Here is a 17792-nt window from a genome sequence, read left to right on the forward strand (position 1 = left end):
GTAGGGAGTGTTCTCACATATCCAAGCAATTCTCCAGAGACCAGCTTGGTGTCCTGCAGTTCAATGCAATTCTGACACTACCTACCTACAGACAGCATCAGATTCCACAGGTTAAGGGTTCAGTCACACAAGACCCAGCCCCCAACCTGCCTTCAGAAGCCAGTCGCAAACCCAGGTTGTTACCCGTGTTTCTGACTGGCTACAGATTGGAGATTCCCCATACCTCTCCTTAGACTCAAGTTTCATTAATTTTCTAGAGCAGCTCACAGAACTCAGATAAACATTTTACTTCCTAGATCACCAGTTTATTATAAAAGGATGTAACTCAGGGACAGTCAGATATAAGAGACACCTAGGTGAAGCATGGGGAAAAGGGCAGGGCCCTCTCTCAGTTCCATGTGTTCACCAACCTGGAGGCTCCGCAAACCCTGTTCTTTTGGGTTTTTATGGAGGCTTCATTTCATAGGCATGGGTAATAAAATCATTGGCCAAAGGTGATTGATTCAACCTCCAGCCCCTCTTCCCTCCCAGGAGGTCAGGGGGTGGGATGAAAATTCCAACTCTCTAATCACAAGGTTGGTACCCCCTGGCAACCAGTCTCCATGCTTGGGTGTATTCCAAAAGTTACCTCATTAACAAAAGACACCGTTACAGCTCTCATCACTTAGGAAATTTCAATGGTTTTAGGAGCTCTGTGCCGGAAATGGTTATGAAGAGCAAATATATATTTCTTATTATAAATCACAATATCACAGTATGTCTCTCTATTTATTCGTTGTTGTTTTCATAATGTCCTCTAATAAAATTTTATAGTGCTTTCTGGTTAAAGGTATTCCTAGATGTTTTATAATTTTGTTTTTTGTTTGTTTGTTTGTTTTGTTTTGTTTTTGCGGTACGCAGGCCTCTCACTGTTGTGGCCTCTCCCGTTGCGGAGCACAGGCTCCGGACGCGCAGGCTCAGCGGCCATGGCTCATGGGCCCAGCCGCTCCGCAGCATGTGGGATCCTCCCGGACCGGGGCACGAACCCGTGTCGCCTGCATCGGCAGGCGGACTCTCAACCACTGCACTACCAGGGAAGCCTTTGTTGTTATTTTTGAATGAAAATTTCCCTGGTCCTCCCATTCTATTTCTACCTGGCTATGGTAGTACAGAGAATGGTTGCTTGATTTTTTATATTTTTCTTCATCCAGATATCTTAATACTTTTAATATTTTTCATAGCTTTTGTAGTTTAATCTCTTTTTCAGAGTTACATTTCCTCTTCTTACATTGTAGCATTAAGTGAATCATACAATGTTGTTACTGATGGAAATAATCTTTACTTTGATTTTATTTACAAGAAGATTGTTGATTATTAGTTTCTGTTAACCTCATGCTATTTGAAATTTTTGTGTAGAGTTTTAAACAGGAATGAATGCTGAATTTTAGCACATATTTTCCAGAATTAATCATAGGAGTTTTACATTTAATTTGTTAGTATTTGAAATATGTTGATGGGTTTCCTAATATTGAACCACATATACATTCCTGGAATAGGTATAACTTGGTGGACGTACTTTAATATATTGCTAGATTTGGTTTGCTAATGCTTATTTCCTGGCGTTCTAGTTAATTGAATCATTTGTTTCCCCCAAAACACCACCACCAGTGTTTCAGTCTTTTGCTAATAATCTTGGTTCTCATATTCTTAATACAGCTTTTCCTGTTCCAGCTTTAAAGGTTAATTGCCTTTTAACACTACATGTTTTATGCAGCTCCTATAACACCAACAATAGTAATAGTTGACTCCATGTGTTCTTATTAGAATTCTACCAAATATCTGGCTGGGTAGCTGCCCTCGCCAAGTGGAACATGTAACCATCAAACTGAAGCATGAACTGGGGATTACGGCTGTAATGAACTTCCAGACAGAATGGGATATTGTACAGAATTCCTCAGGCTGTAACCGCTACCCAGAACCCATGACTCCTGACACTATGATTAAGCTGTATAAGGAAGAAGGCCTGGCCTACATCTGGATGCCGACACCGGATATGAGCACTGAAGGTAAGCATGAGAAGGAGCTTTCTGGCTCCTCGTTGAATGTGTTTCAAAGAAGCCCTTGCTGGTTTTTCGCCTGTCTGTCTGTCTATCTGTCTGCCTATCTACCTACCTACCTTGCTGTCTATAATTGAATGACCTAAACGTGAATGACAGATATGGAATAAATATAAGGATTTTGGTTTAATTTATTTAATATATATATCTTTTGACACCTTGGCTTAGATTCTGTTTAACATGGGTCCTTTGATTTATTTATTCATTAAACATGTATTTACTGTGTATCAACTATGTGTGGGGCCCTAGGCTGGTGGTTGGGAATACAACAGTGAGGAAAAGCAGGCACAACTCCTGTCCTCATGGAGCTTCTAGTTCTATAGGGCAGACAAGCGTTAATCAAATGACTACAAATAGAGTTGTAAAGCTATGATGAGTTTTTGGTTAGAAAGATACATAGATATTGCTGTGAGAGCCTAGGCAGGCAAATCAGACCTAGGAAGAAGGGCCAGAGAAGGTTTTCTCGGGTGTGTTTGAGCTGAGATCTGAAGCGGGAGTTGGCACGGGTGAGGTGGGAAAGAGGCTTCCAGGCAGAGGGAACAGCTTGGGAAGAATTCCCGTTGCAGGAGAGCACAGAGTGTTGGAGGAACTGAAAGAAGGCCAGTTTGGCTGCAGGGCTGGGAAGGAGGGAACAGAGTCTTGCAGGATTTGGGGCACAATAAAAACTTTAGATGCTATCCTAAAGCAGTGAGAAGCAGTTGAAAGGGCGGGAGGCTGGGAGATGTCAAGTTAACTTTTCTTTTCCCCTCTAAAAGTGCCCTTCGTTTGCAGTGTAGAGAATGTCGGAGTGGGTCCCAGCTGATCTGGGGACGCCAGTTAGGAGGCGACTGCAGTAGGTAAGGTGAGAGATAATGAGAGAGAACGCAGCTCGGGGCAGGGTGGCAATAGTGACGCTTCATTTACTGCACAAACACTGGCTGAGCGTGTCTTTGTGAAGAGGGAAGTAGGGTGTGACATGGATGCTGCCAGGGAAACAGAGATAAATAGGCACACTTTTTTTTTTTTTTTTTTTGGCTGTGTTGGGTCTTCATTGCTGCACACGGGCTTTCTCTAGTTGCGGCGAGCGGGGGCTACTCTTTGTTGCGGTGCGCGGGCTTCTCATCGCGGTGGCTTCTCTTGTTGCAGAGCACGGGCTCTAGGCGCCCGGGCTTCAGTAGCTGTGGCACGTGGGCTCAGTAGTTGTGGCTCATGGGCTTAGCTGCTCTGTGGCATGTGGAAACTTCCCAGACCAGGGCTCAAACCCTTGTCCCCCGCAATGGCAGGCGTATTCTTAACCACTGCACCACCAAGGAAGCCCAAGGCACACTTTTGATCTCATGGTAAGAGGCAGTAAGGCAAGTTCAAAACTAATTATAGTAGAAAGAAGAATGTGATGAGAGAGATGAGCCCTGCGCACTAGAAGGGTTATAGCGTGGGAGGAGCTCTTTTACGGCAGAGCGCAGGGAGGCTACATGAGTATCCTGGGATTTGAGGTGGGCGTAGCAGGTCCAGGTAGAGGGAGAGAGAGCATGCCAGGTGGAAGGAACAACCAAGGCCCAGAGGCATGGTATTTTAGAGGAACAATCTGTATGTCAGCCTGGCTGTGGAGGAGGGTTCTTGTTTGTAGAAAGGAGTGGAGCCAAGAGAACAAGTTACACGAATCATATCAACCAGATGTCAGCAGGGGGCAGCAGAGAGCTATGGACTGGTGCAGGCTGAAGGAGTTGGGTGAACTGCTATTCTGGGGGAAAGAAGGAAGACAGTGATGGCCAGGGAGGAAGCGTCTCTATCATCAGCCCTCTTCCCCGCAAAGTACATTATGTATCAAACACTCTTCTCAGTAATTTCATACATTAGCTCATTTAATTCTCAAGACAAGAGTCCAGGCAGATGTTGTAGTTATCTGCATTTTGCAGAGGAAGAGAATGAGGTACAAAAAAGTTAAGTAACCTGGCCTGTGTCACATAGCAGAGACACAGCCTGGATTTCAACCCAGGCAGTCAGGCTCAGAACATTGCTCCTGACACCATACGATGAAGCTTCTCTACGTGCTCACGTGGACTCTTCATGCACTTTCTGCAGACCACCACCCGCACTTCAGTCTGTCACGTACATCGTCAGCTGGAGTTAGACAAAGTCACGAGTTTCCAGGGAGGTAGCTTGTCACCCCAGAGTGTCCCAGGACCTTGGCCATCTTGGCTCTTAATGAATCTTTATGGTCCTCCTGTCTGGGCTAGACCCCTTTGTGGGTCTGTCTGAACTGAACTGTCACTGGGGATGTATAATTTTTCTTCCTGAAGGAGGAGATAGTTTGGTTACTCTTCTTGGTAATTAATGCCGATCCAAAGGAGCTTGATTCAGCTGCAAGAGCTCTGTCTTTTTTCAAGGAATTAAAAAAAAAAAAAAAAACCCACCTTATTTGCACAGAAGAGCCCTGGTCGAATCTAGGCCATATCTGCCCTGTCCAGTTTGTTTCTCTGGTTTCAAAATGGAGAAGGTCGTTAGGACAGTGTGCCTGTAGCTTCTTGGGAGTGTTTTGATTTTTGCTTCTTTGGTCGTCATCTTAGAGCATTGTTATCCTGTTGGAGTAGGATGTGAGACGAGGCTCAGAGAAGCTGAGATGAATATGGCCTGCTCCACCCCATGCACTGATTCTCCAGAACCCTGCTGACTGATAGGCAATTTGCTCGATAGTTTGGGAATATACAGAAGCCTGGTGGAAAATTCTACCTCCAAAGACCCGCTGTAATGGTATGAAAACCTTTGTCAGGGGTGGGGTGGGGTGGGGGAGGTTACGGAGTCACCAGGACCCAGTCATACAACGGAGTGTCTTCCACCCTGAGGCACTTTGGAAACATGAAATGGCAGCAAAATGAAAGCTCCCACTTGAAAAAGGCCAAACCCCAAGACTAAATAAAGGGTTTCTTTGGTTCAGCATAACCTGGGGGAGTAATCAAAGAGTTAACAACACTCCTGAGTCGCCGAGGAATTTCTGACCAATAGATCAATCTCCGTGGCTCACAACATTAGCACAATGAACACACAGATTAATTCAGCTGAATATTTTTAGAACTCTAGAGAAAAATCCATCTGGAAGTGTTTTGAGCCGCAGCATAATGCTGTCAGATAAAGTCTGAGAAAGAAGACAGTTTGTTAGGCCTGACTGTCACCACTGGTTGTCACAGCCCTGGTACAGTCAACTGTGCCATCGATTCTTTCTCTTGTACTTTTTGTCCTATGCAGTGGGACTGGGGCTGTTTAGGGTTTTCCTTTTCTTTTCTTTTCTTTTGATTTGTGTCTTTCACCTGAGGAACAAAAAGCTCCCAAATCTAGCACTCACCTGAAAACATAAAATCTGTTCATTAAAAGTCAGTTTTCCTTCACACGGGAAGTACTCAGATTGGGTTTTGACCTCTGTAAGCGCAGTGCTGTTTATAACAAATGGTTTACCCTTGTCTCCCAAATGGGTTAACATGCTCCCCAGAGCCACTCATCTGTGGTCACAGTCTTAGTTCTTTCTCTGACTCAGCATGCTAAATTCAGTGCTGCCATGAGGCGGAGATACTGGCCTTGGAGCCTCACCGCCCGGGCTTGAGCCTTATCACCATCGTGTGATACGGGCAGGCTTGTTCCTGCACTTGGAAAATGGGGAATAATAATTGCAGACTTACACGGTTATAACAATAGAATAAAATAATTGATATGAAAGTGCTTTCAGAATTCCAAAGTTGGGACTATAATATTAGTGCCAAGTTCTTCAGTTTCTACGTTACAGATAACATAGACCTTATCAATATTAAGGAAAAGAAGATATGCTCAAATAAAATAGTAATATATTCAGCGATAAATCTGCCTCTGGATTAAGAAAGGAAAGATGTGTGTGTGTGTGTGTGTGTGTGTGTTGGAAGGCTGAAAGTTGTGCCAGGAATGATTTCGTTCAGGGTCAGACTTAGGTCAACCTCAGATATCTTTAGGGACCCCCCACTCCCACTTATTTCAGGCCCCCTCATGCCTCAGGCTGCCCCACCATGCCCTTGTCCCCTTTCTCACCTGTGCTTGCTTGCTCATTGCATGTTTTCAGGTAGCTTTTAATCATTCCAGAGTTGGATTAGCCTGGAGGAGATGTGGACCAGAAATTTAGATAAGAGGGGTCTCGGACTGTCTCAGATCAAATCGGTATTAACGGGTTTTTTTACATTGTTTTAATTCATGTATTTAATGAGTGTTTATTGAGCATCTGTGGAGAGTCAAGGCTTGTTTTAAATTCCAAAGTAAGAATCACAGATGGTAGAGTGTTTTGTTGGACCTGCACAGGCTTTAAAATTTTCAACTTAGTTGCCAACACTTAAAATTTGGAATATTTCACATTAAAAAATCAGTGGTTCTCTTTTGCCTTGGGGTGTTATTGTTTTTAAAAATGGAAACATTTTATCAAATTAAATTCTATATGGAGCCTAAATATATGAAACATAAAAATTAGGGGATCTGGTTGACGCTGGCTTTACTGTGTGAGCCCTGACCCTGGGGACCGTCTTGTGATTCCTTGGTGGGTTACGTATTAGCTCAGCCTCCCTAGGATGGGTTTTCAAGCAGAAGGACATGCGCCTGTAGGGCACAGATGGCCCCTCTAGGGTAGGGGCAGAGGTGCTGAGTCTCACAGAGGGTGTTACTGTCCCACAGGAGTGAGAGCCGCAGCATAACCAGGTAAGTGGGGGGCAGGGACTGACTGAAAATTCAGATTGACAGCATAGTGGCTAGCAAGTGCCATTGACCAGGTAGGTTAGGGAAGGACAGTAGTACAGAGGTTAAAACCAGAGGCTTTAGAATCTGGATGGCTGGGTTGGAGGTGGCCATTAGGGAATAACCTTGGGCAAATCTCAGATATAACTGAGGATAATAATAGTACCAACCTCATAGCTGTTGAGAGGTAGCCATAAAGGAGCTATTGCACACAGAGTGCTTAGATCAGCGCTTGGCAGGTAGAAGAGGCTCAGTATGTGTTAGCTGTCATCAATCAAAACAGGGTCAAAGTAAAGGAGGGCTCCAGCTGAAGCCAGGCTGAGAGGGGTGGGCCCCCTAGACAGACTGCTTCTCCGGTGCTCCTTTTTATTCTTTATTCATTCTTTATGTTATTTAAATAATTGTTTGACAGTTCTTAAGTGGGACGGCCGAGTGATTCTAGGAGAAGACCACTGGTGGGTGAGACCTGTGTTTAAACTGGGAGCCTGCTGGAGTTTCCACGTGGCAGCTGACATTTACATTCCAGGATTATGTGTCTGAGCAGTTGAACCTTAAACTAACACAAATCCCTTTTCAACTGCTAAGCTGTGTACATACCTGTTGAAGAATCTTTTACAGATAAAAAGGAGAGGGGGAGATACTAGGTCATTTCGGCCATTTGGTGCAGACCCTTCCTTGGGGAACCTCTGGCCAGGGTGAAGGTCAGCGGAAGGGATCCTGATGGGTCCATATAGACGTGGCCGGGGCAGGCTGGCTCCACGGATGCTGGAAGAGCTGAGCATTGACTCTGGGACTCTGCAGCAGCTCCTCCTGCAAATGTCCACTGTGGTTTACTTGTGTATTTGGCATTTGATGGAAACCCATATTAAAAATGTTTATGTTTATTTCCTGGCAATGAACATGGTAACTGGAGAGGCAGCCGTAACAGGGAACTTGAAAAGTGATGCCAACTTTGGCAGAAGCAGGAGTGACCCAAGCTTCCCAGATCCGTCACTGGTAGTTCCCTTCCTGGACAACATCACTTGAAGTAAACCTCTAACATGCCCTCAGCGGAACAAAAGCTGTGCCCTTGAACAGGCCTCACCCTTATCAGCAGGGCCACTCAAACAGACCTTGGAGGTTTTGCCGCCTCTGATCCCTCAACTCAAATGGTGGACCAAATAGTCCTTTCCCTGAGACATACAGTGAGACACCTCTCTGGTACATATGGTGTCTTCTGCCTTGTTACATCTCCGGAGATACTTACTGCCTCTAGGAGAGGGCCATGAGTAACTGACTGAATGGCAGGCCCACCTAGCTCTAACCTCAGATCACCCTGCAACCAAGCGCAGAAGCATAGATCAATTAAAGTTTATGTTTGGACTCTGAGAAATCAATCAAGGCTTGGAGCTGGTGTGTCTCCAATTCAGATGCCTTCAGGGACAAGGCAGGGAACATGAAAGTGTGGCAACAGGTACTGGCAAGAGATGGAGCTTCAGGAACTTCAAAGTGTGCTCTGCCTCAAGCATTCCTGTTAAAAGCATCTCTAAACTGCCGCGTGGGGCCTTCAGATCCCTTAGTCAGAGGCAGCAACAGAGCACCAGGAGAAACTAGAATATTATCTGGCTTCCATATAGATCTCCTGCTCTGATCCCAGAGCAGGCTGAGCCTGAAGCCAAGTGCTAGCCCCCTCCCACCCGCTGCCCCAGCAGGGAGGTGACTTCAGGCCACAATGGGATTTTGGTAACTCTCTCCTTCTAAGGTGGTGATGCCTGATTGCAATGTGTTGTGTTGGTCCCTGCAAGGCACTTTAAAAAAGGACATCTAAGGAAAGTCTAAACTTCCTTGAGCAGCTCTCATGGGAGAATTCCAGGCCTCATGAAACCATTTGAGGGAGGGGTTTTTCCCACCTCTGCCGTCATCCAACGGGATGGCAATGTGAGGGCTGGACAGGGCATTCTCTGTGGCCCTTGGAAGATCGCCCCAGGACTGTGGTGTCTCCATGTGGTTGAGGACGAGAGCAGCTGGAGAATGTGAGGTCATAGCACAGAGTTTTCATCCAGGACTCTGTATAGTTTCCCTCTTTAATTGCTTCTTGAAGCAATTTATAATGACCATCCTCCACTCTCCAAAATAATGCACTAAATTCATTTTGCTCTGAGAATCTATGAGCAGAAGAAACTCCAGGCATCCAGGAGTGTGCTGGTTCTAGGGGGCTCTCTGTCCCTAGAATGATGAAAAGGGCCTGAGTCCAACGAGCCTCAGCAGAGCATTGTATATCCCGTCTCAGTGTGACGAGGGGAAGACGTTGGATCCTCTAATCATCAAGATAGTAGCCATAGAGCAGCAACACCTATAATCATAATTGCACAGTAAAGGAGAAATTGGATCCGTCTTTTTGTTTGTTTTGGTTTTTTTTTTGCGGTACGCGGGCCTTTCACTGTTGTGGCCTCTCCTGTTGCGGAGCACAGGCTCCGGACGCGCAGGCTCAGCGGCCATGGCTCACGGGCCCAGCCGCTCCGCGGCACGTGGGATCCTCCCGGACCGGGGCACGAACCCGTGTCCCCTGCATCGGCAGGCGGACTCTCAACCACTGCGCCACCAGGGAAGCCCTGAATCCATTTTAATACACACTGCATCGTGAGGGAATACATGAATGACTGGCTATCCCACATGTATCAGTTAATAAGTTAGCCATTTCATTGGACAAATTAAAATTAGCCTATGTTGAAAGAGCCAGATTGACTCCTTTAACCAATGTGGACTAACTCTGTTTTGGATTTACCTGGAAGATGCTTTTGGATTAAAGGAAATTCAGGTGACAGGACCTGTGAGCTTCTCTTTGAAATCCTTTAAACCTCTGCCCAGTCTGTACAGACCATTCTGATGAATGTAAAAATCCATTCTTCTGAGGATAGGCGGTAGTGAAATTATCTTTGAAGGGAGATTTGCACGGATGCAGACGTCATTCAAAGGAAAATCAAGTGAAGGTTCAGAGCTGACCTATTGCCTCTGGCTGCTCTTTCCACTTTATAATTAGCAGGTTTTGGTCTTGTCTCACCTTTTCTTTCAAAACAAAGGAGTGAAGCAAGCTCCAACATCCCTGCCCCTCCCGCCAAAACATTGTGATTTCTCGGTGCTCTGGAGGAGTGACTATTAGCGGCAACAGGGAGTTCACTTCTCACTGGTCTGTGCTGTGCTCTCTCAATCCCAGGCCGCGTCCAGATGCTGCCACAGGCGGTGTGTCTCCTCCATGCGCTGCTTGAGAACGGACACACCGTGTACGTGCACTGCAACGCCGGGGTGGGCCGCTCCACCGCCGCCATCTGCGGCTGGCTCCAGTACGTGCTGGGATGGAATCGCAGGAAGGTGCAGTACTTCCTCGTGGCCAAAAGGCCGGCTGTGTACATTGATGAAGACGCCTTGGCCCGGGCAGAGGAAGACTTTTATCAGAAATTTGGGAAGGTTCGGTCTTCTATATGCGATGTATAGGTGACGGATCTGCCTCCCCTCCCTCCCGGTTTCCTTATGAAGTCTGGAGTGATGCTTGTAAATGACCTAGAAACCAAGATTCTTCCTCAACTGGAAAGACGGGTCTTGGCTTCTCCCCTGACCTGCCTTCTTTAGTCTGGCACTGACTTTTGGTTATGCTTTGATTGAGCTGTATCTTCTTTGGAATATTTTACAAAGGAAGCTGTAATTGACACACAAGAAAAGTCCACAAGCAGCTGAACTGTGCAGTGTGGTTCTGGCATCAGACAGAAAGTGAATGGGTGCGGTTCTGTGCCTGCAGGCGGCTCGGCCCCTGCAGCATGGTGGCTGCTGTGCGGTACTGTGAATGCACGACTGCCCTTGCTTGTTGCGTTGTGACTTGTCTTGCGGAAGAAAAGGTTGGGAGTTATGTAGATGGCATCACTGCGTGTGTCCATGCACACACACACACACACACACACGTACACACACACACACGTACATACATGCTCAGCTTTTCTGCTGAACTGAGATGGAATTATAAAGTAAGAAGGTTGGTCATTTGACCAAAGAAGGGAATAAGTGTGGGCGGGAGCCTAGGCTATGATAAAGTGAGAGCCTCGTATGACCCAAAGTGATGACTTTCTAGATTTTTTTTTTTTTTTGCATTCTGCTTCATGGTTGTTAAAATGTGTTCCAAGGCCTCGCCTTCCTTCTCTACCCACAACCCTGTGTGACAGCCTCAGTAGCATTATTATCTCTATTTGTTTTAGCTGAGGCTCCGGAAGCAGAGGGAGCGTGCCCAAGGTCTCATGGCTGGTGAGGGACAAGCTGGAGTTTATCACCCGGGTTTATTTGACTCCGCTCTTTTTCAACACAACCTGTGGTTTTGCCAGCACAGAGTTCAGTCTCTGTCAGAGGAAGGTCGATTTTTTTGCAGCAGTTTTTACAGTAAGAAATGGAACAGCGTTCTGACCAGTTGCCATAGAATTCAGGAAAGCAGTTATCCTAATTTAAACCATGGGGGCTGTCTCAAGGCCAGAGTGGCCTGAGCCATACATAGCTCACAAGAGGAGCTGTATTCCCAAAAGAGCCCCAAGTGCCAAAGTCCACAGACAATTGTTCCACAGTTTAGGAGTGATCCACAGTTTAGGAATGATAACATAGGCGTTATCCCTCAGTTTAATACAAAACACAGTTACTGTGCCTCCAGACTATGCAACTCACTATCCTGGGCTCTATAGGAAATATAAAGATTAATAAGATGTTGTCTTCAAAAAGCTCATAGCCTAGAAAAAGCCCTGTGTTCAATCAGGTGCACTGCAGGATTGAACTAGTAATGATTTGCTGGAATGCGGAAGGGGAAGTAACTTTTATTGGGCACTTCTTGTGTGCTAGATGCTTTAAATCTTATTTAATGTAATCTTCATGGTACCTTATGAGGGAGATTTTATTTTCTTCATTACACAGATGAGGAAACTAAGACCCAGAGAGATTAAATCAACTGTCCTCTATCACATGGTGAATAAATAGATGAAATAAGATACAAAACTAGATTTGTCTGACTCAAAGCCCATACTTTTTCTGTTAAACTAAAATGCTTATTTATTTTTCTCCTCCTCCTTTTCTTCCATAAACATTTATTGATAGATATGAGAGACTCTGATTTAGGAAGTATGGGGAAAAGCAGGACGAAAGGTAAGTCCCAGTGGAGTTCAGAGGAGGGAGAGGCATCTTATAACTGGGACTCAAAGGCGATGGCATTTAATTTGGGCAGAGAAGGCTAGACAGTACACATGTATCCTAGTTTTACAAAGTTAGATTTATAAGCCAGGATTAAGTAATGTGAAGTCTAGTTCTCTTGCTAAAAATAAGTAGAAATAACTATGGTATTCGAGTAACCCATAGTCATAATGTGTTATGTAAAATTTAATCTTAAAAATGGAATATTTCTAACTAATTATATAAATGTGTGTGTGTGAGAGTTTCTTGAATGCCTATGAAGTCCAGCTACGTAACCTCCACCATAGAAAGACTTTTTTGGGGTGGATTTTCCCCTTTTTTGCTTTGATAGACAAAATCAGTTTAGGGCTATTGAAAATGTTTTGGAAAAACTTCTCATCCTCAATGAATGGAATGTCCAATGTATTTCAAAATCACCTGGAGCTTTTGTTAAATAAAAGCATTAAAAATGACCTCTGTGTACAGGATTTTTTAAAAAATGTTGTTAATTTAGTCTGAAATCCAGAAGAACAAACTGTGTTTCCTTATTTGTCAAAAGAGGCATTCGGTCGAGCTAAATTGTTTTTTCCTTGTCGCTCTCATTAGCTGATCAAAACTGGCAGTTACAGGACAAAAGAAAGTCAAAGGTGAGGCCACCACAGAGAAGTGAGGATGGAAAGCTCAAGGGTGTGTCAGAGAAAATCAAAGCAGATGTTGTGCCACTAGCTGCTCGTCACTGGCATTAACAAAACTTTCCAGTCACAGATTTTTCAAAGAACAACATAAGATCTCACTCAGGGTAAAGAGATGTCCCAATAAGTTTACTTTCTTTTAGACTTGAAACATTATCCTTCAATTATTTTGTGTGCTAATGTTAGGAAAAATTTAAGAAAAGAAACGCTCTTTTGACTAACATTAAGGTGTGGGTGAAAACCACTTGGCTTGGCCTAAGAAATAATGATGAAAAAATGTGGTTAGGACTTTGGAACCTATAAAGAAGTAATGAAAGGAAACATCGAGGACGAGCTAGCTAGGAAATGAGAACTTCCACACATGAAAGAATACTGAATAGCTAAACGTAGAGTCAGTTTGATCAAAAGTTAAAGCTGAAAGTATCTTTGAAGATAATCTGTTTAATTCCTTTATTTTATAGAGGAGCAAGCTAAGTCTCAGAGACCTCAAATGGGTCTTCCTGCCGCAAAAAGCTTTAGTTGAGGGTGGTGGAAAGGGATGAGCTAGGTAGATAGGTCAGGAGATTTATTGCGGTATTGAGGGGTCATAGGAAAGTTCATGGGAGTGAGAGCAGACAGTATTGTTAGTGGGGAAGAGTTAGTGGGAAGATTAATGGAAACTAGAGTAAGTGGAAGAAAAGTGGCTAAAATGAGAAAAAGCAAAGGGCAGCGAAGTTTCCAAAAGAAGAAAAAGCAGGTGGTTCCTTTCATAATGATACTATTGGGGGGATTGAGAAGGAAGATGTGCATGTAGAAACAGGCATTTAGGGTCAAGTTTATGTTCCCAGGATAGGGGGTCATGCTAAGTATCCATCTATAATACTTCTCTTTGGGACTAAATCACAGTAGGAAAAGGGACCAGTCTGATGTAATGTGCTGACCAAATAGAGGGGAGGGATGCACAGAGGTTTATTACCTGCTGGGAAAAAGAGAAAATCTGATAGGAGATGGGACTAAGAATAAAATGGGAAGGACTGATGCATCTACCTCTCATTACAACAATAATAATGGCAATAATAATAAAGGGAAAAAGCAGAACAACTTTGTTCTTTCCTTCCCCAATTACTCCAGCACTCTTTCCCAACTCGTTTAATGGAAATATGCTTCCAGAGTCTCAGGTTCAAACCTCAGAGACATTCTTAACTCCATTCTTTCTTTCAAACATCACATTTAATCCATCAGGAAAACCTGTCACCTCTCCTGTTAAAATATCTATAGCCTGACTATGTTTTACCTCTTCCCCCAAACCACCCTAGGTAGAGCCACCATGATCTCTAGACTGGACCTCAGAAACAGCCTCCTACCTGCTCTGCCTGTGTCTTGCCTTCCCTCTCCCTCTGCCTCTACTATTCTCATACAGTGGCCAGGGTGATCCTCTAAAAATGTATGTCAGATCATATCATTCCCATGTTCAAAACCTCCAAAGTCTTGCCATGTCGCTCAAAATAAAAGCCAAAGACCTCTAAGAACTTACACAACCTGGTCCCCTGTTATGTCTCTGACCTTACCTCCTACTACTTTCCACCTCACTCTGCTCTCCCCACACTGACCTTCTTTCCATAGAGCCTTTCCATAAAGGCTCCTATTTCAGGGCACTCGCACTTGCTCTTCTCTCTGCCTGGAATGGTCTTTTTCCAGGCGAGAACATGCCTCACTCCCATCCCTCCTCCAGGGATGCCTCTCTGGACCACCCTACTGAAAACTGCCGCACCCAATCCCAGACCTCCCTCTCCTAATTCTCTGCTTCATTTCTCTTCGTGGAACTTACTACTGGCCAGTATATCACATAATCTGCTTATTTGTTTTATTTTCTACATCCTCTCACTACAGATGTAAAAATCATAAATGCCAAAATTTGTATTTGTTTTGTTTGGTGATGTACTTACAGTGCCTGTAATGGAGCTTGGCATGTAGCTCAATGAGTCAAGGCCAAGAATAACTAGTAATTATTGAGAGCGTATATGGTCCATGTACTTTTCTCCAAGTGCTTTACCTATACTTGGGAGCTTATTTAATCTTCCCAGCAAATCCTACGAGGTAAATATTATTATTATCCCATTTGACAGATAAGAAAGCACAAAGAAAATGTGACCTTATTCTAAGGCAAATAGGACAGTTTCACTCCTGGTTTGGTGGAGAAGCGCCTATATGAATTCTGGGCACACCACATGTATTAGTTTGTTAGGACCTTCATAAATATGTACTACAAACTGAGTAGCTTAAACAACAGAAATGTACTGTTTTACAGTTCTGGAGGCTAGAAGTCCAAGATAATGTATCAGAGGGTTGGTTCCTTCTGAGGGAGAATCTGCTCCAGGCCTCTCACCTGGTTTCTGTGATTTGCTAGCAATCTTTGGCAGTCATTGGTTTGTGGAAGCATAACCCCAACCTCTGCCTTCACCTCCCCATGGTATTCTCCCTATGTGTGTGTGTCTGTGTCCAAACTTCCCCTTCTTATGAGGACTGGTATAGTCACATTGGATTAGGGGCCCACCCTACTCCAGTATGACCTTGTCTTAACTAGTTACACTGCAGAGACCTTATTTCTGAATAAGGTTGTATTCTGAGGTGCTGGAGGTTAGGACTTCAACATATGAATTTTGGTGAGGATGCAGTTCAAACCATAACACTACAGAAAACAGCTTCCAGTAGACTATGGTGAATGAAAAACCAGGCAGGTTGGAGAAGAGTGGAAATGTGGAAGAAGGGATCAGAATGGACTGAGTTTCCTGTTTTTACCGGTTTAGCCTGATGTCAGACCACAGTCACAGTAAAACACTTGACAGGAAACACTCTCCTCCTTGGTTCAGGAACCCAGAGTTGAGTAAAATTAAGTATTTCCCTGGTAATAGAGATGAGTTCAGGAAAAATACGTGACTTAACACGGTCCCCTGACATACATAAAGCATTTCTGGGGGCTTCTGGGTAAAGTTTTCTCCCTCTTGAGAAAGAACTACAGGAAGAGATGCTCTTTCTTTTTTTGGCGGTTGTTTTGTTTAGATATGTGATCCAGACTAGTGGAACCATCTTCCTACCAGCCTGAGAATAACACAAAAGGAGAGAAAAGAGAAGTGGTGAAGCTGGAGCTACTAGATAGGTTAACCTGAAGTCTTCCCAACTTCTTGACTTCAGTTGTGTGTGACGACTTATTTGTGTATAAACCAGAGAGCTGGGTTTTCTATTGCTTACAGCTGAAGGCATTGTATTTGGTTCATTAACGATATATAAGTTCTAGTTTTATGAAAAAAATATTTTTGTCATAACTTGTGGCATTAAAATGTATTCTGATTTCTGATGTCACTTCAACGGCTTATGGTTTAGATTTGCTGCCACTGGGATATTGCCCAACAGCAGTGTTTTCACTACCGGGCTTCAGAGGATCGTTCTTAAAAGGAAGATGGAAGCTCTTAAATGATGGTCTGCAAATGAAAATGTTACAGAGAAAAGTCGTTTGTGATGCATTTCTTAGACTGAGAACATTTTTCTATTTGTGATTTCCAGTTATTGTCCTTTGAGTAGTGGTTCTTACCTAGCTAACTGAAAGCCAACCCCAAATGAAAGATATTGAAAACTCACCATTTTTCTTGGCAATAAACAAATATACTCTGCAGGATTACACCTTCAGATAGTCTCCACGCCTTATGTGAGCCAGGTAATCTTAATATCTAGCCAAGTAGATGGTGAAAAATTAAACGGACTTGGGCTGATTTGAAGTTTATGACTTCATTTCCCTACCTTTAGACATAAATTATACTGAGTATAAAGTTTCTTTTTTTTAAAGAAGAAAAGAAACAAAAGAAAAAAGTAGCATGTAAAGGAAGAAGCAGTAAAAATAATGGACTTTCACAAATGGAATCATTAGCTCCTTAATATATGAATTGGATTTTCACATTTTAAAAGCAGAATTTTCAAGTAGGTAATTTAGATGAGGGAAACTTTAAAATATGATTCATATGACAATGTTCAGTGTTTCTAGTTGTATACTTACACTGTAAACTTGGACCAAGTTTTTAATCTAATAAAACTTATATTCAAAACCCTAACACAAAACACATTCAAAACTTTGCTTGGTTGAATTATTAGCTATTATTATTATGTGAGATCATTTAGAGTTTGGTAAAAATGTATTTGTGTGTTTCATATTATTAGTCTTCTACTGAGCAGCTCTTTTATTACCTTCTAAAGATGTCCCATTAGTCTTGTTTGTTTTTCTTTGATTCCTTAGCATTAATTTAGTGTCAACATAAAATATGTGGTTAGTTTACATTATAGTAGGCATGGACTAGCTCTGGGCTCCTGTAGCTAGAGGATATAGAATATCTAAGAATATGTCCAATGGGGGAAAAGCTTTAAGCTTAAAGTTATCATTTGGCCCAAAGGACAGAAACCCAAGAAGAAAATCCAGAGACAGCTGAAAGAATAGTCGGAGGCAGACAGAAAATGTTGGGCCATTCAAGTAACAGGCAGGATGAATTCCTGTACTATAGTTGTATCAGGCATTATGCCAATATTACTAAAGGAGTACTACTTAGCATTCAGTGGATAAGATTGTTGTCATTTAAAGCCTGAACTATAAATAATTAGTATTAAATGATCTGGCCTAGCATCAAAGTGGTATGGATTACAAAAAAGAAATTCAGAAGAAACTGGCAAGTGAAAGAGTAAAGAGCTGGACCTAGCACAGAACAGAACAGATAATTGTCATTATCACACCTATCAAGGCTTTCATCAATTTCTAGTGAGAGAAAACTCAGAATCACTGAATAAAATTTAGTTTGCTGTATATAATTATTTAAGAAATTGGAATATATTTTTCATTTAATAGAGATCCTTATTGTTGCTTCTTAAAGTTAAATGACAAATCCAAAGATGGATTCATGGTCCAGATAATTGCAGTGAAGATGTTGTACCAACTGTGGACAAACAAGATAAGTATCCTCCATTTCTTATAGAATGGTATTCAAACAAAGTTTACGTCTGCCCAGCACCTCACGTGCTTCGGGGACTTAAGCCATTTCTGTTCATTATGATTACTGATATATTTGAACTTGTTTCTATTGTTTAGTTTTTATTT

General features: G+C 43.1%; 1 protein-coding gene across 5 annotated transcripts in view; it reads left to right on the forward strand.

Annotated features, from left to right (window-relative positions):
* Positions 1-12451, forward strand: part of EPM2A (EPM2A glucan phosphatase, laforin) — a 157103-nt gene extending 144652 nt beyond the window's left edge. For all 5 annotated transcript variants that reach the window (XM_032650945.1, XM_032650946.1, XM_032650943.1 and 2 more), the window contains 2 exons: positions 1804-2045; positions 10009-12451. In XM_032650945.1, the coding sequence (XP_032506836.1) occupies positions 1804-2045; positions 10009-10286 (520 nt within the window). In that variant the 3' untranslated portion in view covers positions 10287-12451. The remainder of the gene's footprint in view (positions 1-1803; positions 2046-10008) is intronic.
* Positions 12452-17792: the final 5341 nt, after the last annotated feature.

The sequence above is a fragment of the Phocoena sinus genome, chromosome 12 (assembly GCF_008692025.1).
Source record: "Phocoena sinus isolate mPhoSin1 chromosome 12, mPhoSin1.pri, whole genome shotgun sequence".
NCBI lineage: Eukaryota > Metazoa > Chordata > Mammalia > Artiodactyla > Phocoenidae > Phocoena > Phocoena sinus.